At 38.8% G+C, this 19,831-nt stretch overlaps 1 protein-coding gene across 4 annotated transcripts in view; it reads left to right on the top strand.

Annotated features, from left to right (window-relative positions):
* The first annotated feature begins 1,373 nt into the window (after positions 1-1,373).
* Positions 1,374-19,831, top strand: part of THOC2 (THO complex 2) — a 108,859-nt gene continuing 90,401 nt past the window's right edge. For all 4 annotated transcript variants that reach the window (XM_034782609.1, XM_034782608.1, XM_034782607.1 and 1 more), the window contains exons 1-4: positions 1,374-1,505; positions 9,370-9,428; positions 13,687-13,778; positions 17,291-17,342. In XM_034782609.1, coding sequence (XP_034638500.1) covers positions 1,438-1,505; positions 9,370-9,428; positions 13,687-13,778; positions 17,291-17,342 — 271 coding nt within the window. In that variant the 5' untranslated portion in view covers positions 1,374-1,437. The remainder of the gene's footprint in view (positions 1,506-9,369; positions 9,429-13,686; positions 13,779-17,290; positions 17,343-19,831) is intronic.

The following is a 19,831-nucleotide window of genomic DNA, read 5'->3' as shown; positions in this document are numbered from 1 at the left end:
AGAAGGGATCACTCTTTCTTTTCAATAGATTTAGAATATATCTATCAAACTATTGGTATGACAAATACGGATGAAATGAGTTTTTAACACAATCAAAATAGTTTTTGCAGTGCCTTGACTGCAACTGCATCATTAAATACAAATTAACATTACCACTATAAATTTTTAGAACAGAGCTACACAATTATATAGTTATATTGATGCCCTTTTGATAAATATCTAAGAATAAATTTATTTTAATAAGTTTGTGAAGTCACAGGCATATGCATGGATGGCAATCTAGGCTGAGGATATGGGGATGTTTGAGGGACAGATGAGCGGGAAGTTGCTACAGGCTCAGCGCTACCCCTGTGGGATTGGTGGAGGCCAGTGGCGTATTTAGTGGAAAGTTGCTGGGTACCCAGTGTTTGTAATACACTGGGGAGGGGGAGTTGCTGGAGAATGGGGGTTTCCATTGTGAGAGGGGATTTGCTGCAGGCCCGCTGTTTGCGCCTGGTGTATTTGGGTAAGTTGATGGAGGCCTGGTATATTGCAATGTATTTGGTGGGTGGACTGCAGGAGACCCTTTGGGGGAGATTGGTGAGATCCCAGGATTACTGATGTCTTTGAGGGAAGGTTGCAGGGGGCCCAGTGTATTTGGGGAGTGTTGCAAGGGCCTGGTGCATTCAGTGGGTGGATGGCAGGGGGCTCACTGTATTGGGGGGGATTGTTAGGGGTCCAGTGTATTTGGGGAATTTACTGGGGGCACAGCATATTTAGAAGGGGAATTACAAGGGCTCAGTGTATTCAGTGGCAGAGGGTCCTGTGGCACCTTTAAGACTAATATTAGTATAGGGAGCATAAGCTTTCTTGGGTAAGAACCTCACTTCTTCAGATGCCAAGTGAGGTTCTTACCCACGAAAGCTTATGCTCCCAATACTTCTGTTAGTCTTAAAGGTGCCACAGGACCCTCTGTTGCTTTTTACAGATTCAGCCTAACAGGGCTACCCCTCTGATACTTGTATTCAGTGGGTGGATGCAGGGGCTGGATGTATTGGTTGGGTTGCTGGGGGCCCAGTGATATTGGTGAATGGGGGGAGAGTGCTGAGGGCAGGTGTTAGCGGGGCGCTGTTAGGCGATACCGATGTCTTTGGTGGGGGGTTGTCGGGGGCCCGGTGTTGCCGGAGTATCGGTGGGAGGGGGGGTCGGGACGCGCTCGGCCCGGCGGTGTCTGGCCGGGGAGGTTTGCAGACAGGCGGCGGGGCCGGGGCTTAGCAGCAGCCGCGCGCTGAGGGGAGGCGGACTCGGGAGTGTTACGCTGCCGCTCGGCGGGAGAGCGCGCGTTCTTCTCCCAGGCTGCCCCGGGCCCGCTTCCCGTCATGCCTGGCGGGCCGGCCCGTCCCCTCTGACCCCGGCCCGTCGCTCCCCCATCCGGGCTCTCGGCGCCACACGGGGAAGATGGCGGCGGCGGGGGCGCTCCCTGCCGAGTGGATAAAGAACTGGGAGAAATCGGGCAAGAGCGAGTTGTGAGTGCGGGGCCGCGCGGGGGGAGGAAGGGGCCGGGCGCTGGAGTCCGGGCCCGCCGGCCGGGCGCTAGGGGCTGGAGTCTGGGGCCCGGTCGGGCGGAGGGGCCGGGAGCTGGGAATGCCGTGGGTAGAGGGCAGGGCTCTGGGCTGCGTGCCCCATATCGCACCCCAAAGGGCTCAGCGCCCCCTACCGGGTCTGCGCCCTTTCACCCTCACTAGCGCCCTTTCACCCTCACTAGCGCCCGCCCCCCTCCGCCGGCCCAGCTCGCTGGGCTCTGGGTGCATGAGTCCCAAGCGCCCCCTTCCTGCCCTTGGGCTAAGCTCCCCCGAGCGTTGCCCCCCGTTCGCCCCCAGCGTCTCCGCTCTTGGGGCTGAGCCCAAGGCTCTCGAGTTGGCCTGTCTCCGCCTGTGGCGAAGCGTCAGGCGCCCCAATACGGAGCATCCCCGGCAAGGCCCCAGCCCCGAAATCCTTCGATCCGAGGGATTTAACGCCCACGTCTCTTCTCTGATCCAGCCCAGGGTGGTCGCTACCGTGGATGGTTCATTCCTCCCTTGTGCTCCCGCGGGGTGGGCTTTGTGTGCCAAGAGAGTTCCACTTCGCCCTCCCCAGTCCCTCTGGGTCCATTGGGCTTGGCAGAGAAAAGAGCTGCCTTGTCACTAGTCCTAAGAGGTCTCCACTTTGGCAGGTTCCCTGATTGTATTTATTGCCCACTATGTGTTGGGGTTGCCTCTGATCCAGAGGTTTGACTGGAAATTCACAGTCTCCTCAATTTAACATTGACTTGTTACTTGGGATGAAGGTTTTTTAATATTGTAGATTAATCTGAAGAGCTCTTAAAAACTTCCATCTCTCTGCCATTTATTAAAAGTGATGATACTTTCAAAGTTAAATTTTAAGCATAGAATATTTTGTGGTGAATTTCAGTGAGACATTACAGTATTCACAGCATCATTAATTTCCCTTACTCAAATTGGCACAGCTGTACAGTCCTCTCAAAAGCTGGATGAGGGGAAGAGGTGGTGAGGTGAATGGAGAAGGTAGAGGCCCTCTGCAAACAGCACCATTCTTCCCTTGACCTGTTCCGTTTTGTAGTGAAAGGAGTGGAATAGCCTTGTTGTCTGTGCCCTTGCATCATGCTATATATAAGCTTGACATAACCGTGGCTTACACATGTTTTGGTCTATACTAAAAACTAAAGTGTATTATGACCAAATAAAGAAACAGCTGTATGGTAATAGGGTCCCCTGACAGTAATAACTGCAGTGTAGATGGGTCTATAAAGAAACTAAAGTTCAAACTCCTTTTTAACTTTCCCTGTTTAGGATTCTATGTTGACAACTGAATTCACAATAAGCTTGAAAGATAGTGAATAAGTATAGAGACCGTATATTAGCCATTGTTTACGAATTTTTGTGTGTATATAGCAAGAACAATGGAATATACAAATGTAATACTTAAGCAATGTCTATTACAATATATAAATAGGTATAGTTCATTAAATTACACAGTATTTTTTATATAACATAGGTTTCACATACAAGGCATGTATGTCAAGACTTGCCATTTTTTTCTAGTCCAGTTCTTACTCATGTTTGAGTTAGGAAACTGTTCAATATGATTCATTTTTGAAAACCCTCTTATGCTAGGTGGTAATACAAAGCTAATGTTGAGAGATATTTCATAGTTGGTTGGGTAAAGATATGTGCATTGTTTTGAAGACTCTATAGTGCTATAAAAGCAAATTTGCAGCAGTTTAGAAGGGGTGGATTAGCTTAGTCTTTGGCTATTGTAGGATTCATACAGATCAGCTAAACCATTTTCTAACAAAAAGACAGACTATCTTAGAAATATGTTACACAAAAGTATTCTAGTCTAGCCTGTGAACAAAAACAGAATATAAAATGATTTTGGTCCATTCATGATGGCTTATCACAGTGTTACCATTTTAAATTTTTTGGAAGTGGAAGAATTGTATCTTTATCAAACATTCCGGAAGATTTCTTGTGCACAAAATTCTGGTTTCCTTGGAAGTACATACTGAGTAATTTTGCTAGAATTTTTATTCTGAAACACTGACCACAATCCCCTCTGTTAATAAAGAAAAGTAATTATTGATTGCATTTTACATTCAGATATGGAAATGAAATGCTTCAAAAATATTTTGTAACAGTTCTAGAAATGAAGAATTAGAAGCTTAGAAAGGGTGCTAAGTGCTTTGCAGAAGACCTAGGACATGAATCCAGTTCTAAAGAGCTTGCAGTCTAAATTAAATACATAGCATGACTGATTAAGTTCATAAACTATGGGAAGGGGATGAGCTGTAGAAGGACAACACCTGTAATTCTAGCAACTAAAGCTAAGTGATAAATGTTAGCAAAACTTATTTTACCCATCTTTTTCATTGGGGGCAAGCTCCTATTCTCAAGCCAATGTTTAGTTTTTAAGTATGGTGGGGCTGGGCAAAACAGAAGCAAAATATCAGCTTTCACTCAAATAAGAACCAAGAATTGTCTGGGGAACAATCTATGGTTAGTAGGAAGAAAAGGTGAAGACAGAAAATTCATTAATTGCTGGTAATGTAGGGTAGCTTATGAGATTCAGGAAGATCACAGTCTGAAATGATATGTTGGCAAAGTTATTAGTTATCTATACTTAAGCATCATTTTACAAGTTGGGAATTGCCCTAATGAAACAGACCAAATAGTTTGTCTTGTTTAGTATTTTGATTCTTGACTGTGATCGGTTCTGGATGCTCAAAAGGCAGAAGTAAACAGCCCACTATATATTACTCCTTATATAATACTGTATAAAAGTGTGGTGATGAGGTTATGCTCTGAAGCATGAGAGTTGATGGCTTTTGTAATATTATTAGGGCTGTCAAGCGATTAAAAAAATTAATCCTGATTAATCACGCTGTTAATAATAGAATACAATTTATGTAAATATTTTTGGATGTTTTAGATCATTTTCAAATATATTCAATTACAACACAGAATACAAACTGTACAGTGCGCACTTTATATTTATTTTTGGTTACAAACATTTCCACTATAAAAAAAAAAAAACCCCAAAGAAATAGTATTTTTCAGTTCACCTAATACAAGTATTGTAGTGCAATCTCTTTACCATGAAAGTTGAACTTACAAATGTAGAATTATGTATAAAACCCCTCTGCATTCAAAAATAAAACAATGTAAAATTTTAGAGATTACAAGTCCAATCAGTCCTACTTCTTGTTCAGCCAATCGCTCAGACAAACACGTTTGTTTACATTTGCAAAAGATAATGCTGCCTGCTTCTCGTTTACAATGTCGCCTGAAAGTGAGAACAGGTGTTTGAATGGCGCTGTTGTAGCTGGCATCTTAAGATATTTACATGCCAGATGCGCTAAAGAGTCGTGTACCTTGATGCTTCAACCACCATTCCAGAGGACCTGTGTCCATGCTGATGAAAGGTTCTGTCTGATAATGGACCAAAGCAGTGAGGACCAACAAATGTTCATTTTTATCATCTGAGTCAGATGCCACCAGCAGAAGGTTGATTTTCTTTTTTGGTGGTTTGGGTTCTATAGTTTCTGCATCAGTGTGTTGCTCTTTTAAGACTTCAGAAAGCATGCTCCACACCTTATCCCTCTCAGATTTTGGAGGGCACTTGAGATTCTTAAATCTTGGGTCGAGTGATTAGCTATCTTTAAAAATTTCACATTGGTATCTTTTTTGCATTGTCAAATTTGCAGTGAAAGTGTTCTTAAAACGAACAGCGTGCTGGGTCATCACCCGAAATTGCTATAACATGAAATATATGGCAGAATGCGGGTAAAACACAGAGCAGGAGACATACAATTCTCCCACAATGAGTTCGGTCACAAATTTAATTAACACATTATTTTTTTAACAAGCATCACCCGGAACGATGGCCAAAGAATGAAGAGACATATGAATCTTTAGTGCATCTGGAATGTAAATATCTTGCAATACCAGGTACAACAGTGCCATGCGAATACCTGTTCTCACGTTCAGGTGACATTGTAATTAAGAAGTGGGCAGCATTATCTCCCCTAAATGTAAGCAAACTTGTTTCTCTTAGCGATTGGCTGAACGAGAAGTAGGACTGAGTGGACTTGTAGGCTCTAAAGTTTTACATCATTTTGTTTTTGAGTGCAGTTTTATAACAAAAAAACCCTACATTTGTAACTTGCACTTTCATGATAAAGAGAGTGCACTACAGTCCTTGTATGAGGTGAATTGAAAAATACTATTTCTTTATCATTTTTACAGGGCAAATATTTGTAATAAAAAATAATATAAAGTGAGCACTGTACTCTTTGTATTTGGTGTTGTAATTGAAATTGATATATTTGAAAATGTAGAAAAACATCAAAAAATATGTAATAAATTTCAATTGGTATTCTGTTGTTTAACAGTGAGAGCAATTGTGATTAATTTTTTTTGAGTTAATCGCGTGAGTTAACTGCGATTAATCGACAGCCCTAAATATTATCCTAGCTAGTCTGATCTTTTGTACTTTTTAAAGAGTCTTTGTTTATTTTGATAAACAAGTATGACAGATGTGTCAAAAAACATGGAGTGGATCATGGTACTGTAAGTTTAAAAAATGCAATATCTATAGTCAGCATTGACAAAGAGATTAAGACAATTCAATCTATGTATTCTAAGCAATATGAAAAATACTAAATCATAAAGTTAACACTGTTATGACATAAACATTAATACTCAAATAACAGATCATAAAGATTCTGCACATATCCATAGATGGCTATGATCAAAAATAAAAATATAACAGATTAGTCTAAGCGATCAGCCATCCGATTCCTAAAAATTCTTCACAGCCCTTATTTATAATTATTTATAATTGTACGCTTTATAAATAAGGATGTAAATAACATGTAAAAACAGTAACTATGTAACCGATTAAATTTCTATCGGTTACACGGTTAAACGTTAACCCATAGGAACTAGGGTGTGGGGGGTGCTGCAGCACCCACATGTTTTACATGGGTCCCAGCTGCCGGCCCCTGTGCCCAGGGGTCCCTGCTGCCGCCTGACTGCGGGGCTGGCAGCTGCACTGGGATGCTAGGTGGCCGAGGGGCTGGCAGCCCGGAGGGACCCTGGGCGCACAGGACGGCAGCTGGGACCCTGGGCAGAGTTTAATCGTTAACAGAAACCGATAAGCATCAAGCTTATCGGTTAACCAGTTAAATTTGTACATCCCTAGTATAAACTCTAATTTAATTAGCTCTTTACAAGTCAGTAAATGTCTAGGCCTTCTTAAACAATTTTTGAACTATTTGTCGCAATCAGTATCTCGCATCAGTGAGTTTCACATACCAGCTATATGTTGGAAAAAAGTATTTAAAATTTTTTGCCTTTTAATTTATGTGTCACTTGTTTTTGGGAGAGGTTAGTTAGTGCTGGTCTTTCTTTTTCTTTTCTTACTAACTGCTCTTAATCTTCCTGGAAGCTCCCACACTTGTAACTTTATTTTAGTCCTGTGTTTTTTTTTTAAATGAGGTGACCCAAACTGAACATTGTTCACGGTGAGGTCATTTTTATATATGTGCGCGTTCACATGCACACGCAGAGTGTGCATGTGTGTATCTTAACCCTTCTAAGTATACCATAATATCTTATTTGCGTGTGTTTCGCCACTGCTTGGTACTGGGCGGACATGTCCATTGAACTTATACAATGACACCTTTGTTTTCTTGTAAATTAAAAGACTAATCCAGGATCGTGTAGTGTGTCAGAGTAGCTTTAATGATTTCTTTGGCCACCTTAAACAATGGGTTGATCTTCAAGATGAGCTGAAAGAGCATTCTTGATATTTTGAGTCTTGTTTCAGTTTGTCGTGTGTGATGGGAGTTTATATTTGTCTGTAGTACAGAAACAACTTAAAACCCTTGAACTTGCACTAAGATCTGCTGAAGTGGACCCTTTAGCGCACAGTGGAGTTCCATTAACATCACAGCTTGTTGATCCATTATAAAAACTGATATCGGAAGGACTTTGTGCTCCAAAGGGTCTGCCTGAGTGGATCCCAGTGTAGGATCAGGGACTTAGTTTGACTGTTAATTTTAAGCAGAAAGTAGAAATGACTGCACATAGGCTGACTGTAATGTGTACTAATTAATCTACTTAATATTTAAGAAAATACACAGTAGACTCAGAAGAAAGACTAGGTTGAGATCAGATGGCCTGAAATAGTTCTTTTGAAGAAATATTGATTTTTGTAAATGCTTTTAAAGGTCTATTTATCTTGGTTAATAATGAATAGAAGAAAATTCACCATTAGTGAAAGAATGAAATAGAAGCTTCTTGGCCCCAACGTTAGAAATAGACCTGTCCATGTTATGTGATATGTTAGAGAGAATCTATTGTGTTTTCTGTAACAATAAAAAAGTAATCATAATAATTTGAGCCATACCTTCACTTTATGTGGCACGAAAGCCTCCATAGTGTAGCTGTACAGTGAACCTGCTTATTGCATTATATTTACATTTGAAATTGCACATTTTCTTAATGTTTGACACAGTATATGTATCTTTTCGTTATTAAAATCACCTAATACTTTGATTGATAGAACAGCTGTTTGGACCAGATTGGAAGGGAGTTGTGTGCATTGGTTGCAAGCAGCCTGAGTGACTGGCTATGATTGTTGTATGAGCTTTCTTTAGAAGAGTTAATATATAATTTTGGTTATGATATCAAGGAAACCTAATATTTTTATATATAATCTACATTATAACGTACTGCTATGAGTTTCTATATATCTTTATGAGAGAATGTAGAATTTGCATAGTTTTGATGCTGTCTTCATTTTTAATTCTCTCAAACTCTGAAATGAATTGTAATATCTGAAGTTGTGGTCCTTACAAGAATATAATTGTTCTCTTGCAAACTTTAAAAAAATCTGATTTGAGCAGTCTACTACAATTTTATAAATGTAGGCATTTACACATTTTTTAGCTCTCTGCTCTTATGTTTTGGGGCCTGATTTTGCAGTTACAACAGCGCAGGAAGATCCCGGTACCCTTGAGGAGCATTTTTGAAGCACCTGGGTGCACAGATAGCTATTAACAAAAAACAAAAACAAAACCAAATCTTAAAATATGTAAGGTCTTCTTTCACAAATATATAAGGTCTTCTCTTTCACAAGGTATTCTCTTTCACAACAGTGTTGTTTTTAAAATGGATACAAGATTATTTAGAATGCTGTTGTGTAGACATATTTTTTAAAATAAGGGATTTGCACAATATAACACAGACACTGATCTAGAGGACAGAACCCTCCAGCGTATAATCATCTTTTTTTAATATATTTTTTTAAAGATTAAAATAGATACTTAGTAGTGTGTGCACACTCCTCCCCCTTGCTGGGATTATGTTCTGTGAAATCATGTGAATGCCTAGCATTAAAACGTGAACAAATATTTCAAACATACATATGGGCAAAAGTTCAATAATGGCCACTGGAAAGATACTTGCATGTCACTTCTTAACAATATTATGTAAATGGCAGTGCTTTCTTGCCTACTTTCATGTCCTTATATTGCCTTAATTTCTCAGTTTTCTGGCAGTCGTACTGAGAAAGCGTGGCAATCCAGAAGCTGGTGTATGGAAGTACTGCTACATTTGTAACTTTTCTAAATTAAGATCCTAATTTTAGCTTTAAGTATTGAATAAAGATTATGTTTTGGTTTTCAACTGGTTTGGCTTGTCAAAATAATCTAAAATAACTAGATACATATAGAACAGCAAACAGTACTATATAATTCTATTTGTAACTAAACTTCATGACTGATTTTGAAAACTGAAATTGTATAAAGAATATTTCTCTTTTCAGTTTGCAGTTATGCCGCACGCTCAGTGAAAATAAAAGCCATGAAAATGTGACTTTCAGAGGTAAGTTGATATCATCCAATATACTTGGAGTGTGTATATATATGAAATTGATCAGGGTCCAAATGTGTGCCTGGATGGAATGTCAATATGTATGGTGATTGCTGCATAATAAGGAGGGGGGAGCTCAGTGCATACAGCCAGGAGGATATCCATTTACACAGATTCAGTTAATCTCAAACATTCACACAGGAAGTATGTGAAGGGAGCGCTTTGCAGACCCGCAACCAGTCTTTGGTTAGGGAGGTGGATTTCTTCATAGTAACTCCTTGTGAAGTTCCATATGCAAAGCTCAACTGCTTACGTTTTGTGGAGAGCTGAGTTTTATTCTAACAAGTAATTAGGAATATAAGAAATGCTTGGAATGTACAGAAGTAGCTGCTTAATAATGCAAGTATAAACTCTTAATCATATTGTTCAGTTTGCTCCTATAGAGTTATAGTTCTTAGTTTCCAATTCTGTCTTCCTTGGGTAAATATATTGCTGGTTTTAGTTTCTAAAGTTCCAATTTTAAAAAGGGTTTTAACGTTCATTCTAAAATGTGTGTATTTATAATTTTGATGGGGAGCTTTAAGAATTAGAATGATTAAAATGTCCAAGGACAAATAAAAAAGCATAATTTTGCAACATAAACAAAAAAAATTGAATTTTGGCTTTATTTGCTCTGTATGATTCTCTGAAAGGAAAGATTCAATATTATGGAGGCTGCAAAGCTGCTTACTTTGTTTAGGTGGTGTCTGGGGATCTTGTTAAAACAGTTGCCTTGGGAAACGATAAAAGCAGAGGGGATTATTATTTTGAAACACAAATGTGATTTAATTAATTTTGCAAAATAAAAAGTATTTAATGTTAAACAAATAAGTAAAATTGCAAAAATTTATTTTAACTCCCAGGTATGTTTAGAATAAGTAATTGTTTTAATAGAAGGCTGATGGCCCAAAAATGAGCTGTTTTCAATCATCATCTTCCTTTATTGACTTTTATAAACTTGAGATTCAAACTTTCATTGAAATTTATAAAGCTGTCTATTTCCTTCTGATTGAGGAAAGTTAATAGATTTGGTGACATACTTAAAAAATTGAAATTTATGCAGTCTCTATAATTGAACAATTCTCATTCAATTAAAACATAGAAGGGTCTGATTCTGCTCTCGCAATGATAAAAAGGGAATAACTCCATTAAATCAGTGTTTTGTGTTATAAAACTAGTGAGAGGAAATCAGGCCCACAGTCTACTGGGGAACTCCTAGTTATCTATTTCAGAAGATAAATTAGCTTGAGGAAGACAAAACACTTTAAATTTTCTTTTTTTTTTTTAGATGCTTAGATACAACAATGGTGCTTTCAATAAAAAAAGGAATTAAATTGTGATTAATTTATATTATTTTTGTGTGAATTGTTACTACCAGCACTTCTTAAAATTCTGAGTAAGTTCTATATCAATTTCAACTGCTGCTTCCCTTATATATAAAAATTATTTAGTTGTATTTTGATGACTATTATTGTAGTGTCCTAGAAACACCAATCAAGGATTATGGTTCCATTGGGGTATGTGCTATACAAGCAAATAGGACAGTCTGTGTCCCAGATGCTGTTTCTGTCTCAGAATAAGTTGAGATTTAAGCTGAGAAGTCTGTAAGTGTAATAGAGTATGCTTCTGTCTCATCTGATGACTAAGGTATCAAACTTTTTAAATTATTTCTGGAGCATATGTTGACCTACTATAAAATGCATCTGAATTATATATTTCAAATATCCTAAATATCCACCCAAAATTTAAACAACCCCCTCAAACGTCTACTTCTGAAATAATACCATTATTTATTTAGAAGATACGCCATTTCTCAATATTGCAGTTGATCTTGGAAAAAATATCTTGGACTGTCTAGTTAGGTGACTGACTTTGACTAACTGATTATTTTGAAGATTAGTGTAATCAATGAATGGGGATTCAAAGCAGAGGACAGGAACATAGAAGTTGTCATATTGGATCAGACCTGAGGTTCATATAGTTCATTATCGTGTCTCCGACTGTGGCCAGTACCATATGCTTTGGAGGAAGATGTAGGATTGCTGCAGTACGGAGGGTTGGGATTACATGTCCCCACATTAGGTCTCCTCCTGAATTCTAATAGTTAGAGATTGGCTTAAACTCTGAAGAATTAGAGTTCCTTCATCAGAAATACTACTTCAAAGAAAATTAAGAACTTTTTGCCCAACTCTGGAATTAAACAATTCCATGCTATTAATGTAACTTCAGGTTAGAGTTTTGTAATCCCAAATGTATAGAGTAGTTGGGTTTCGTCAAAAAGATCCACGATCTCAGTACTTATTGAGCACACTGTTGATGTTTAATATTTTCAACCGGGTGTTTTGTATGGCTATATCTACATGGCTTGGTAGGAGTGTGATTTCCCTTGCTAGTGTTCACATAGTTGCGCTAACTCTCAGTGAGCTAGCGCAAGTATAAATAGCAGTGTAGCCAAACTATAGCATTGGTTGTGGCTGTGGAGACATGGGTGAGCCTTCCCAAATATATATGCACCAATTTCAGGTGGTTTTGTATTCATTACGAGTCAGCGGTGCCTTCGTGGCCACTACCAGTGCTATTGTGGCTACACTGCTATTTATATTGGTACTAGCTCAATGAGAGCCTGCGCGAGTTTGAGGTGAGGAGCGGAATCACACCCCTAGCTTGTAGTGTAGACATAGCCTATAACAGTGGTGGCCAAATTTACTGACCCTCCGAGCCGCATACGACAATCTTCAGAAATTCAAGAGCCGGGGTGCGCCTGCCGGGGCTTGGGCCTCAGCCCTGCAGGAGCCGCCTGCTGGGGCTTGGGGCTTCAGCCCTGCTCCTGATGAAGCCCTGCTGGGCTGGAGCCTTGAGACCGCCCCCCTCCCTGCTGGGCAGAAGCCAGAGGCTATGTAGGGGAGGGGGAGGGACACATGAGGTAACATGGTTCCCCCCCCACCCCACCCCGATTTTTGCCAGGGTTTGCGGGCCGTGGCCAGTTACATGCTGCTGCATGGCCCCCTCCATGCAAGGCAGCTGCTGGATCTGGCAAGCTGGGGGCTGCGGCCGTAGTGAGAGGCAGTGGCAAATAGCTGGGAGCTGCAGGCAGAGCCTCTGCTTTTGCTGCTGCCTCTCCCCGCCCCTCCCTGCAGCTCCCAGGTGTTTGCCATTGCCTCTCCACGGGGAGCTAACACCTGGGAGCTGCAGGGAGGGGCTGCTGAGGGTAGGGGAGCATGCCTAGGAGGGCATGACTCAAGCTGTTGGGAGCGACCTTTAAATTGTGCCCCCGCTCCCCCCAACAGGTACCAGTCGTCTCTGGCAGAAGTCCCTAACCCCACCACCCTGTCACCCCAAGCTTCCCCCCTGCTTCCAGTCTGCTAGGTGGAGAATGGGGGGCCTCCGTGAACCATACTTTACCTGTAAAAGAGCCTCATGTGGCTCAGGAACAGCGGGTTGGCCACCCGGCCTATAATATAATTATACGCATAATGAAAATGTACCTCCTTTGTGTTTTGGCTTTTAGTCACATCAGTGATTATAAATGTATTACTCACACTGTAATAAGGTGTTTTAAAGACAATTCTCTATACATTTAAAATACTGTAGCCATCTGTTTTTAACTTGTTGGAACCATGTGTACAAAACAAGCATGTATTTAATGTTCTATAATTCTCCCCAAACACACAGTCTCTGTTCCAAGGAGCAGTGAAGAACTTTGCAATTTAATGTAACGCTCTGAAGCATGTGACATTACCTAGTCATAGAAGCTTTTCTCTCATTTTTCTCTCTACAAAGTATTCAGCCTGACAAAGTGTTACTCAGTTATTAATTTTCCACCTAAAGAAGTGAATACTGATTATCTTAATTTTTATAGCTGCAACTTAGTTTATTATAGTATTTTTCCTTTGTCATGACGTAATCTCCAATTTATGTGGACTATGCAAATGTGTCTTTATGCTGAACTTTAGCCAGTTAAACTCATATTGTTGTGCATGAGACTGGTGTAATAATGCATCCCATTTTAGTCTATGGCATTTAACTCTCTTTCCATAGAATCTCTAGGGCAAGGACCATATTTTGTTATGTGCTTGTACAGTGTCTTGTCCCGTGAGGCCAGATTGGGACCTCAGAACGCTGCCTTATACAAATAAATAATCTGGGTGAAGTGGGGAAAAAAGTAGATTTTCCCCAAAAGTTAAACTAAGGATTACCTAACACTTGTTTTCCTATGTTTTATGTTTGACAGATATCCAGCAGGCTCTGTATGAGCTTGCAAATCACGTTGTCAAGGGAAACCTAAAGCATGATCAAGCTTCTAATGTTCTCAGTGATGTTATAGTAAGTATATATTTGTACTACTTGCTGTAGGTTTATTTAATATTTTAGTTAGCTTATTACTTATGGAAGTCAAAGTAAATGGTAAACCAGCAGAAACACACCAGACCCTGCAGACATAGTCCCTTAAAACTTCTAAAGAAACTGCTTTTACTCTTCGGGCTTGTACACACTAGCACTTAGTTCAGTATAACTCAAGTGCTCAGGGGTGTGAAAAAGTCACCCTTCGAGTGACGTTAGTTGCACCATTCTGAGCGCTGGTGTGGACAGTGCTGTGTCAGTGGGGGAGAAGCTCCCCTGCCAACATAGCTACCACTGCTTGAGGAGGTGGACTTGGAAGTGTAACTCCATGTCAGATACTCTGCCCATCTTGTTCTATCCCTCTCCACCTCCTTCACCTACCCCCCTTCCCACCCAAAATTAAGGTGATACTTTTGACTATTAACACCTTATAGTTTCAGCATAAGTTTAAGGTTTACTATGTGTTGTGAAGAGAGAGGGAATGAAAACACTGAAATGACAAATATTACTTATACACAATTATAACTATTGTGCCAAGACCACTTTAAAGAATATGTTGGTGATGTTACATCTTTCCTGTTGAAGTGCACTGTAATGAATGAAAATTTCCCACGGTTAGGTTAAAATGGTATTCATTGAATGTATATTGAGGATCATCTGGTGAAAAGCTGAAGAGAGAAACAAATGTTTTATAGACATATGTGGGGGACTATGGTACTCAAATGCAAGCTCGTTCTTGACTGGGAAGTTTGGATATTTTTTAACTTTATGGTTCTTTTGTGTACCCACAATGCTAGTGAAGCCTTTCAGTTTTTACAATCGGTACTTTTACTATAGAAAATAGTTTAGATACTAGAATGTTCAGGAGGGAGGAGTGGGTGTTTGGGGTAGCTATAGAATAGTGCTGTGGGCTTTTTAGCTAATGCTAGGTCTGATTTATGTAGAGCTCACTTAAATTTCCAACATATTTAAAAATACCTCAGGACTGAAGCTATGAGGGAGGGAAAATCGTGGATTAATTTAGATAACCTGTTTTAATTTTGTTTGGCTGTTGTGTTTTTTAGTTATTTTCCTAAGGAGAGGTTGATTTTCACTGGTTGGTAACCTTTAAAACATATTGATTTGCAACTGAATACAGCCTTTATTGCTAATTTTGGTATTTCTTTTTGCTAACCCTGAAGGATACGCTATATCTAAATACATTTTTCTCATATTGTATAATTGTATAGCTAATGTGCACTTAATTAGATTCTAAGTTTTTTTACTACTTTATTATGTTAAAAAATGGTGAGTGACGCATTTCTTATTTTCTAAATGATTATTGTTTTGGATTTGTGCCCAGCTGTATTTGGATGGAAATTGGAATTCAATCAAAAATGCACAAAACTAGTTTCACCTCACTTAAAAACTACTTGCTTACAAAATCAGACATAAAAATACAAAAGTGTCACAGCACACTATTACTGAACAATTGCTTACTTTCTCATTTTTAACATACAGTTATAAAATAAATTAATTGGAATGTAAATATTGTACTTACATTTCAGTGTATAGTATATAGAGCAGTATAAACAAGTATGAAATTTTAGTTTGCACTGACTACTTTTGTGCTTTTTATGTAGCCTGTTGTAAAACTAAGCAGATATCTTGATGAGCTGATGTACCCCCGGATGACCTCTGTGTACTCCCAGGGGTACACATACACCTGGCGAGAGCCACTGCTATAGGCTACCCCAACAACTTCCACCAGTTCAGTAGTTTGAATATCATTACATTCTGGCAGCAAACATACACTGTTTGAATATTATTTTTATTTAAATGATATAATAGATTTAAAGTAAGTTTAGTAATTAACATATTCTCAATTTCAAATTTAAATAGATTTATTTTAAAAAGAAAACCATGTATGATTTAATTTAAAACAAACTTTTTTTTTTAATTTAATTTTTTTTTTTAAATCTACCCTGATTTATATGGCATTGACTTTTCAATATACTTATCTTAGGGCAGTGTTTCTCAAACTGTGGCCGCCGCTTGTGTAGGAAACGCCCCTGGCGGGTTTGTTTACCTGCCGCATCCGCAGGTCTGGCCAATCGTGGCTCCCACTGGCTGCGGTTCGCTGCTCCAGTCCAATGGGAGCTGCTGGAAGTGGCACGGGGCGAGGGGTGTACTGGCCGCTGCTTCCAGCAGCTTCCATTGGCATGCAGCGGCAAACCGCGGCCAGTGGGAGCCGCGATTGGCCGGACCTGCGGACTAAACAAACTGGCCCGGCCCACCAGGGGCTTTCCCTACACAAGCGGCGGCCCCAGTTTGAGAAACACTGTCCTACTGTGAAACCGAAACCCCAAGATCTGGAGTTATTGTGTGTTAGTGTTTGGGTGCATAGTGTATGGTGTCAGTTTGGCAGATGATTTGTTACATGAAGCCATTTCTTAAATTCTCTGATTTTTAATTTAGAAATTAAGGGAGATGTTCAAAGGCACAAATGACATTTAGGGTACCTACATTCTCTTGACTTAGGATACCTGACTGTCATTTGTGCCTTTGACGGTCCACCCCTTATTTACACCACTTCTGAAACAGTCACTGTTGTTAAGCGGTGTTCAGTCATTTTAACTTTAATGAAATGTATGTTTTATATGTTTATATAAGTTAAAAACGATATTATGGTTCAGATTTTGTAAGTGCAAAAGTCAGAACTTTGAATTGTTTGTGACACTATACAGTTTTGAATAATTATCAAAATGAATACAACTGGCTGTGGACCTGCTTTAAACTGTAAACTTGGGATGTTTATGTTTAGGAAAATCAATGTACTGTTGATGCACAGTACATTCTTAAAATAATTTTAAATTTGATTATTATTATTATTATTATTCAAAGTTAGCTGGCTTAAAATATTCTTCAATATGCTGTTCAGGCAAGGGAATATTCTTAAGGCATGCGGAATGTCATTTCTATTTAACTGTGTATCACCATCCCTTAGCATAACAAAAAGAACCAAAACCAGGTTAATTGAATCTTAATTGTGCACCCAAAAAAGGCATCTTTGGGTTGAAGAATAAATATAAAATACTTAGTTCCAAAACTGAATTGTAGAAGCACTTGAAAACAGGGACTTACAATGAGCGTGCCTTGTCAACCTTTAATAATAGCATTTCTAATTCAGTGCACTTTTAAAACTTATGCCATACCCTCAGACATGAGTTTAACTGTCTTTGAGATTTTTCTTACTGGATTTTTCTTTCAGTACTTTTCAGCTCAGTTGATAATGGTTTCCTTTGTATTAATATTTTCTTTTGTATTTTACCACACACATCAGGCACAATAGATAGTTAAACCACTCCTGTTCATTGATTTAACAAGAGTAATGTTAGTGGATCTAAATTTACATTTCTGTCAAGACTCTATTTCTTTATTAAAACAATAGACTAAAATATTCTAATGACACATTGTGGTATTCCTGCATTTACTGTCTTTTTTGTTTTTGTTAGGAATTTCGGGATGACATGTCCTCCATCCTTGCTGATGTATTCTGCATATTGGGTAGGTTTCTTTCTTCCTTTCATCACTGGAACAGTTTAGTGAAGGAGAAGTGTGTGTTGCATAGTAAAACACTTCTTATGCCTTACCAAACTATATGTATGTTGTTTAGAAATCAAGGAAATGGATGATAGTTACAGGCTGTTCGAACAGGACTATTATGCAGCTCCCTAGAACGGAGTTGAAGTTTCTGCCATTAGTACTAACGCATTGGTGCAGTGTGTCAGGCAATCCAGATTTCCAGACAACAGAGGCAGATTACTGGTCTTAATGATTGACTATTTTTAGCTGAAGATTTTTTGGTAGTTTCCCAGCAGTCTCTAGGCTTTATCTGCCCTTTATTGTAGTTTTGTGGAAGGTATCAGTGCTGGAGATGAGGCTGTTATTTACAAAAATTCCTTTCAGAACTCCCAATAAAAGGAGCAACATATGTACATTTCTGTCCGGATTGTGCAATCTTTACTCATTCCAATAGTCCCATGAAAGTCGATGGGAATACACGCACAAAAAGTTAGAGGTTTGCTCTTAGACGTTGTGAAGTCAGTGACTTAGCAATAGTAACCATAATTATGACTTTTAAACAAAAGCTCTTATAAACTGGTAATTATAATTTTTCTTTAATTCTTACAAAACCGGATTGTAAATGGTAATGGTAGTTGTTATTGTAGCTGCATTTGCACTTATGCTTTTACTGAAATGGAGCTTAGTCTTACATTATACCTATTGTTCAGAAATACAGTCAGCTGGTTAGGTACAGGAAGAACAATGAGTATAGACAAAACAAATACTTTAAAGATAAGATGCAAGAGAAAAAAGTACACTTTATTCTTTTACAATATACGAAGTTGACCAAAACTTTTCTTTCCCTCTATCTACTAAAAGTTCTTCCTGCCTTTTTTTATCAGTAGAAAGATGTCATGATTTACCTTGTTTTTAATTAAGATATTTTATTGAATTTTTCAAAAGCCTATATAATATATAAAACAAACTAAGAAGATACTTGCAGGCATGATGTAAATCCACATATATCTGGAAAAACAAGTACTATGAAAATACAACTACTAAAAAAGTGTCTGCTCCTGCAGTCAGATCCATGTGGGCAGACCCTTGTGCCTTCGAAGATCAGATTACCCCAAGAGGGCCAATGTGTGTACAAAAAATAAATATGAAATGGCATAAATAACAAGGCAAAGAATATTGTGTTCTAGTCTTTAGTCAAAGGATGAACAGTCATATTTTTTAGGCAGTTTATGTAGAAATTTTGGTAATTTTTACAAGAATGGTGCTAACTGACCTATGAAAAAATTATGAGATAAGAAGACTCAAATTCAGGAAGATTTAAAATTAGAAGGAACATAGCCCACCCATTTCAAAGGAATATTCTTTCTAGCTACAGTGATAGCAATCAGAAGAGCTGTTTCTTCCCATACCATCAAACATATGAGCTCTGTAACTTGATCTGTTATGAGCGCATTTCTGGCAGGAAGTCAGATTTATGTGTTCAATTTCATATATATATATATTTAGTGAGACAAAGATTCTGAAAAACAATTTTAAACTGTAGTTCAAAAAGTTAAATTGAATTGAGATGTGGCTTTAGTTGAGTGAGTGATCTTGCAGTTTCATTTGACTAATGAGGGACAGTGAGTCTTCTCTTAAAGATCTTTAAGATTTTGTTATCCAGGAATATATAGCATTTTACCCCAAACTGCTAACATCAATGAAATACTGGCCCAGCTACTACCATTAGTATCAGCAGCAACATTTTCTCTGTTATTGGTTTGATATCTGTATGGACCACCAAGAAACTCTTGAGACTGTTCTTTTCCAGATTTGTAATCTGCATGAATGTGTATAAATGTAACTGCTAATTTCATTTAGGAAACTGACTTTTCTCCCCCTTTATGTTGGAGGGCTCTGATATTGTGCATTATTGCCAAAATCCTGCAGCAAAAACATGCGTATTTTGGATCTGATTTTTTCAAATGTAAATAAATAAGCAGAAACATTTGGGGCTGGGAAAGAAGGGGAGGAGCAATTTGTACATAAAGGAGCCATAAAGGGGATGTCATCTTGCTTTGCATATCACCTGAGTGCTCAACAGTAGCTGTTGAGAGGGTTGTGGCTACAGGAGAAGAAAATACTGGCCTGGACTACCCTAACTTGTTTCTGAAAATGGGATCCTTGGGATCACTCAAATTCTCTATTAGTAGAAACAAGGGATTGGCAAAAAAGACCTTTTTTAATGTCTCGTGATCGATCTCACTCTATCTTCTATATTAACATAATTTTTATTGATTTTTTATAGTGAAGATTGTGGGCTTATTAATATCCCTGAACTAAATAGTTCTGGAATTTGTTCCTTTTAAAAATATCAGGGAAAATGAGGGCTAGTTTGTGCATTAATGATCTTCCCTGAGATAGGGATTATGCATTGTTGCACTGTGTTTGGAGTCGTTCAGGAGAGAGATTGTGACTCAAGGCTAATCTAA

Source organism: Trachemys scripta, chromosome 9 (genome assembly GCF_013100865.1).
Source record: "Trachemys scripta elegans isolate TJP31775 chromosome 9, CAS_Tse_1.0, whole genome shotgun sequence".
Classification (NCBI taxonomy): domain Eukaryota; kingdom Metazoa; phylum Chordata; order Testudines; family Emydidae; genus Trachemys; species Trachemys scripta.
This window is presented reverse-complemented; position numbering and strand designations above follow the sequence as displayed.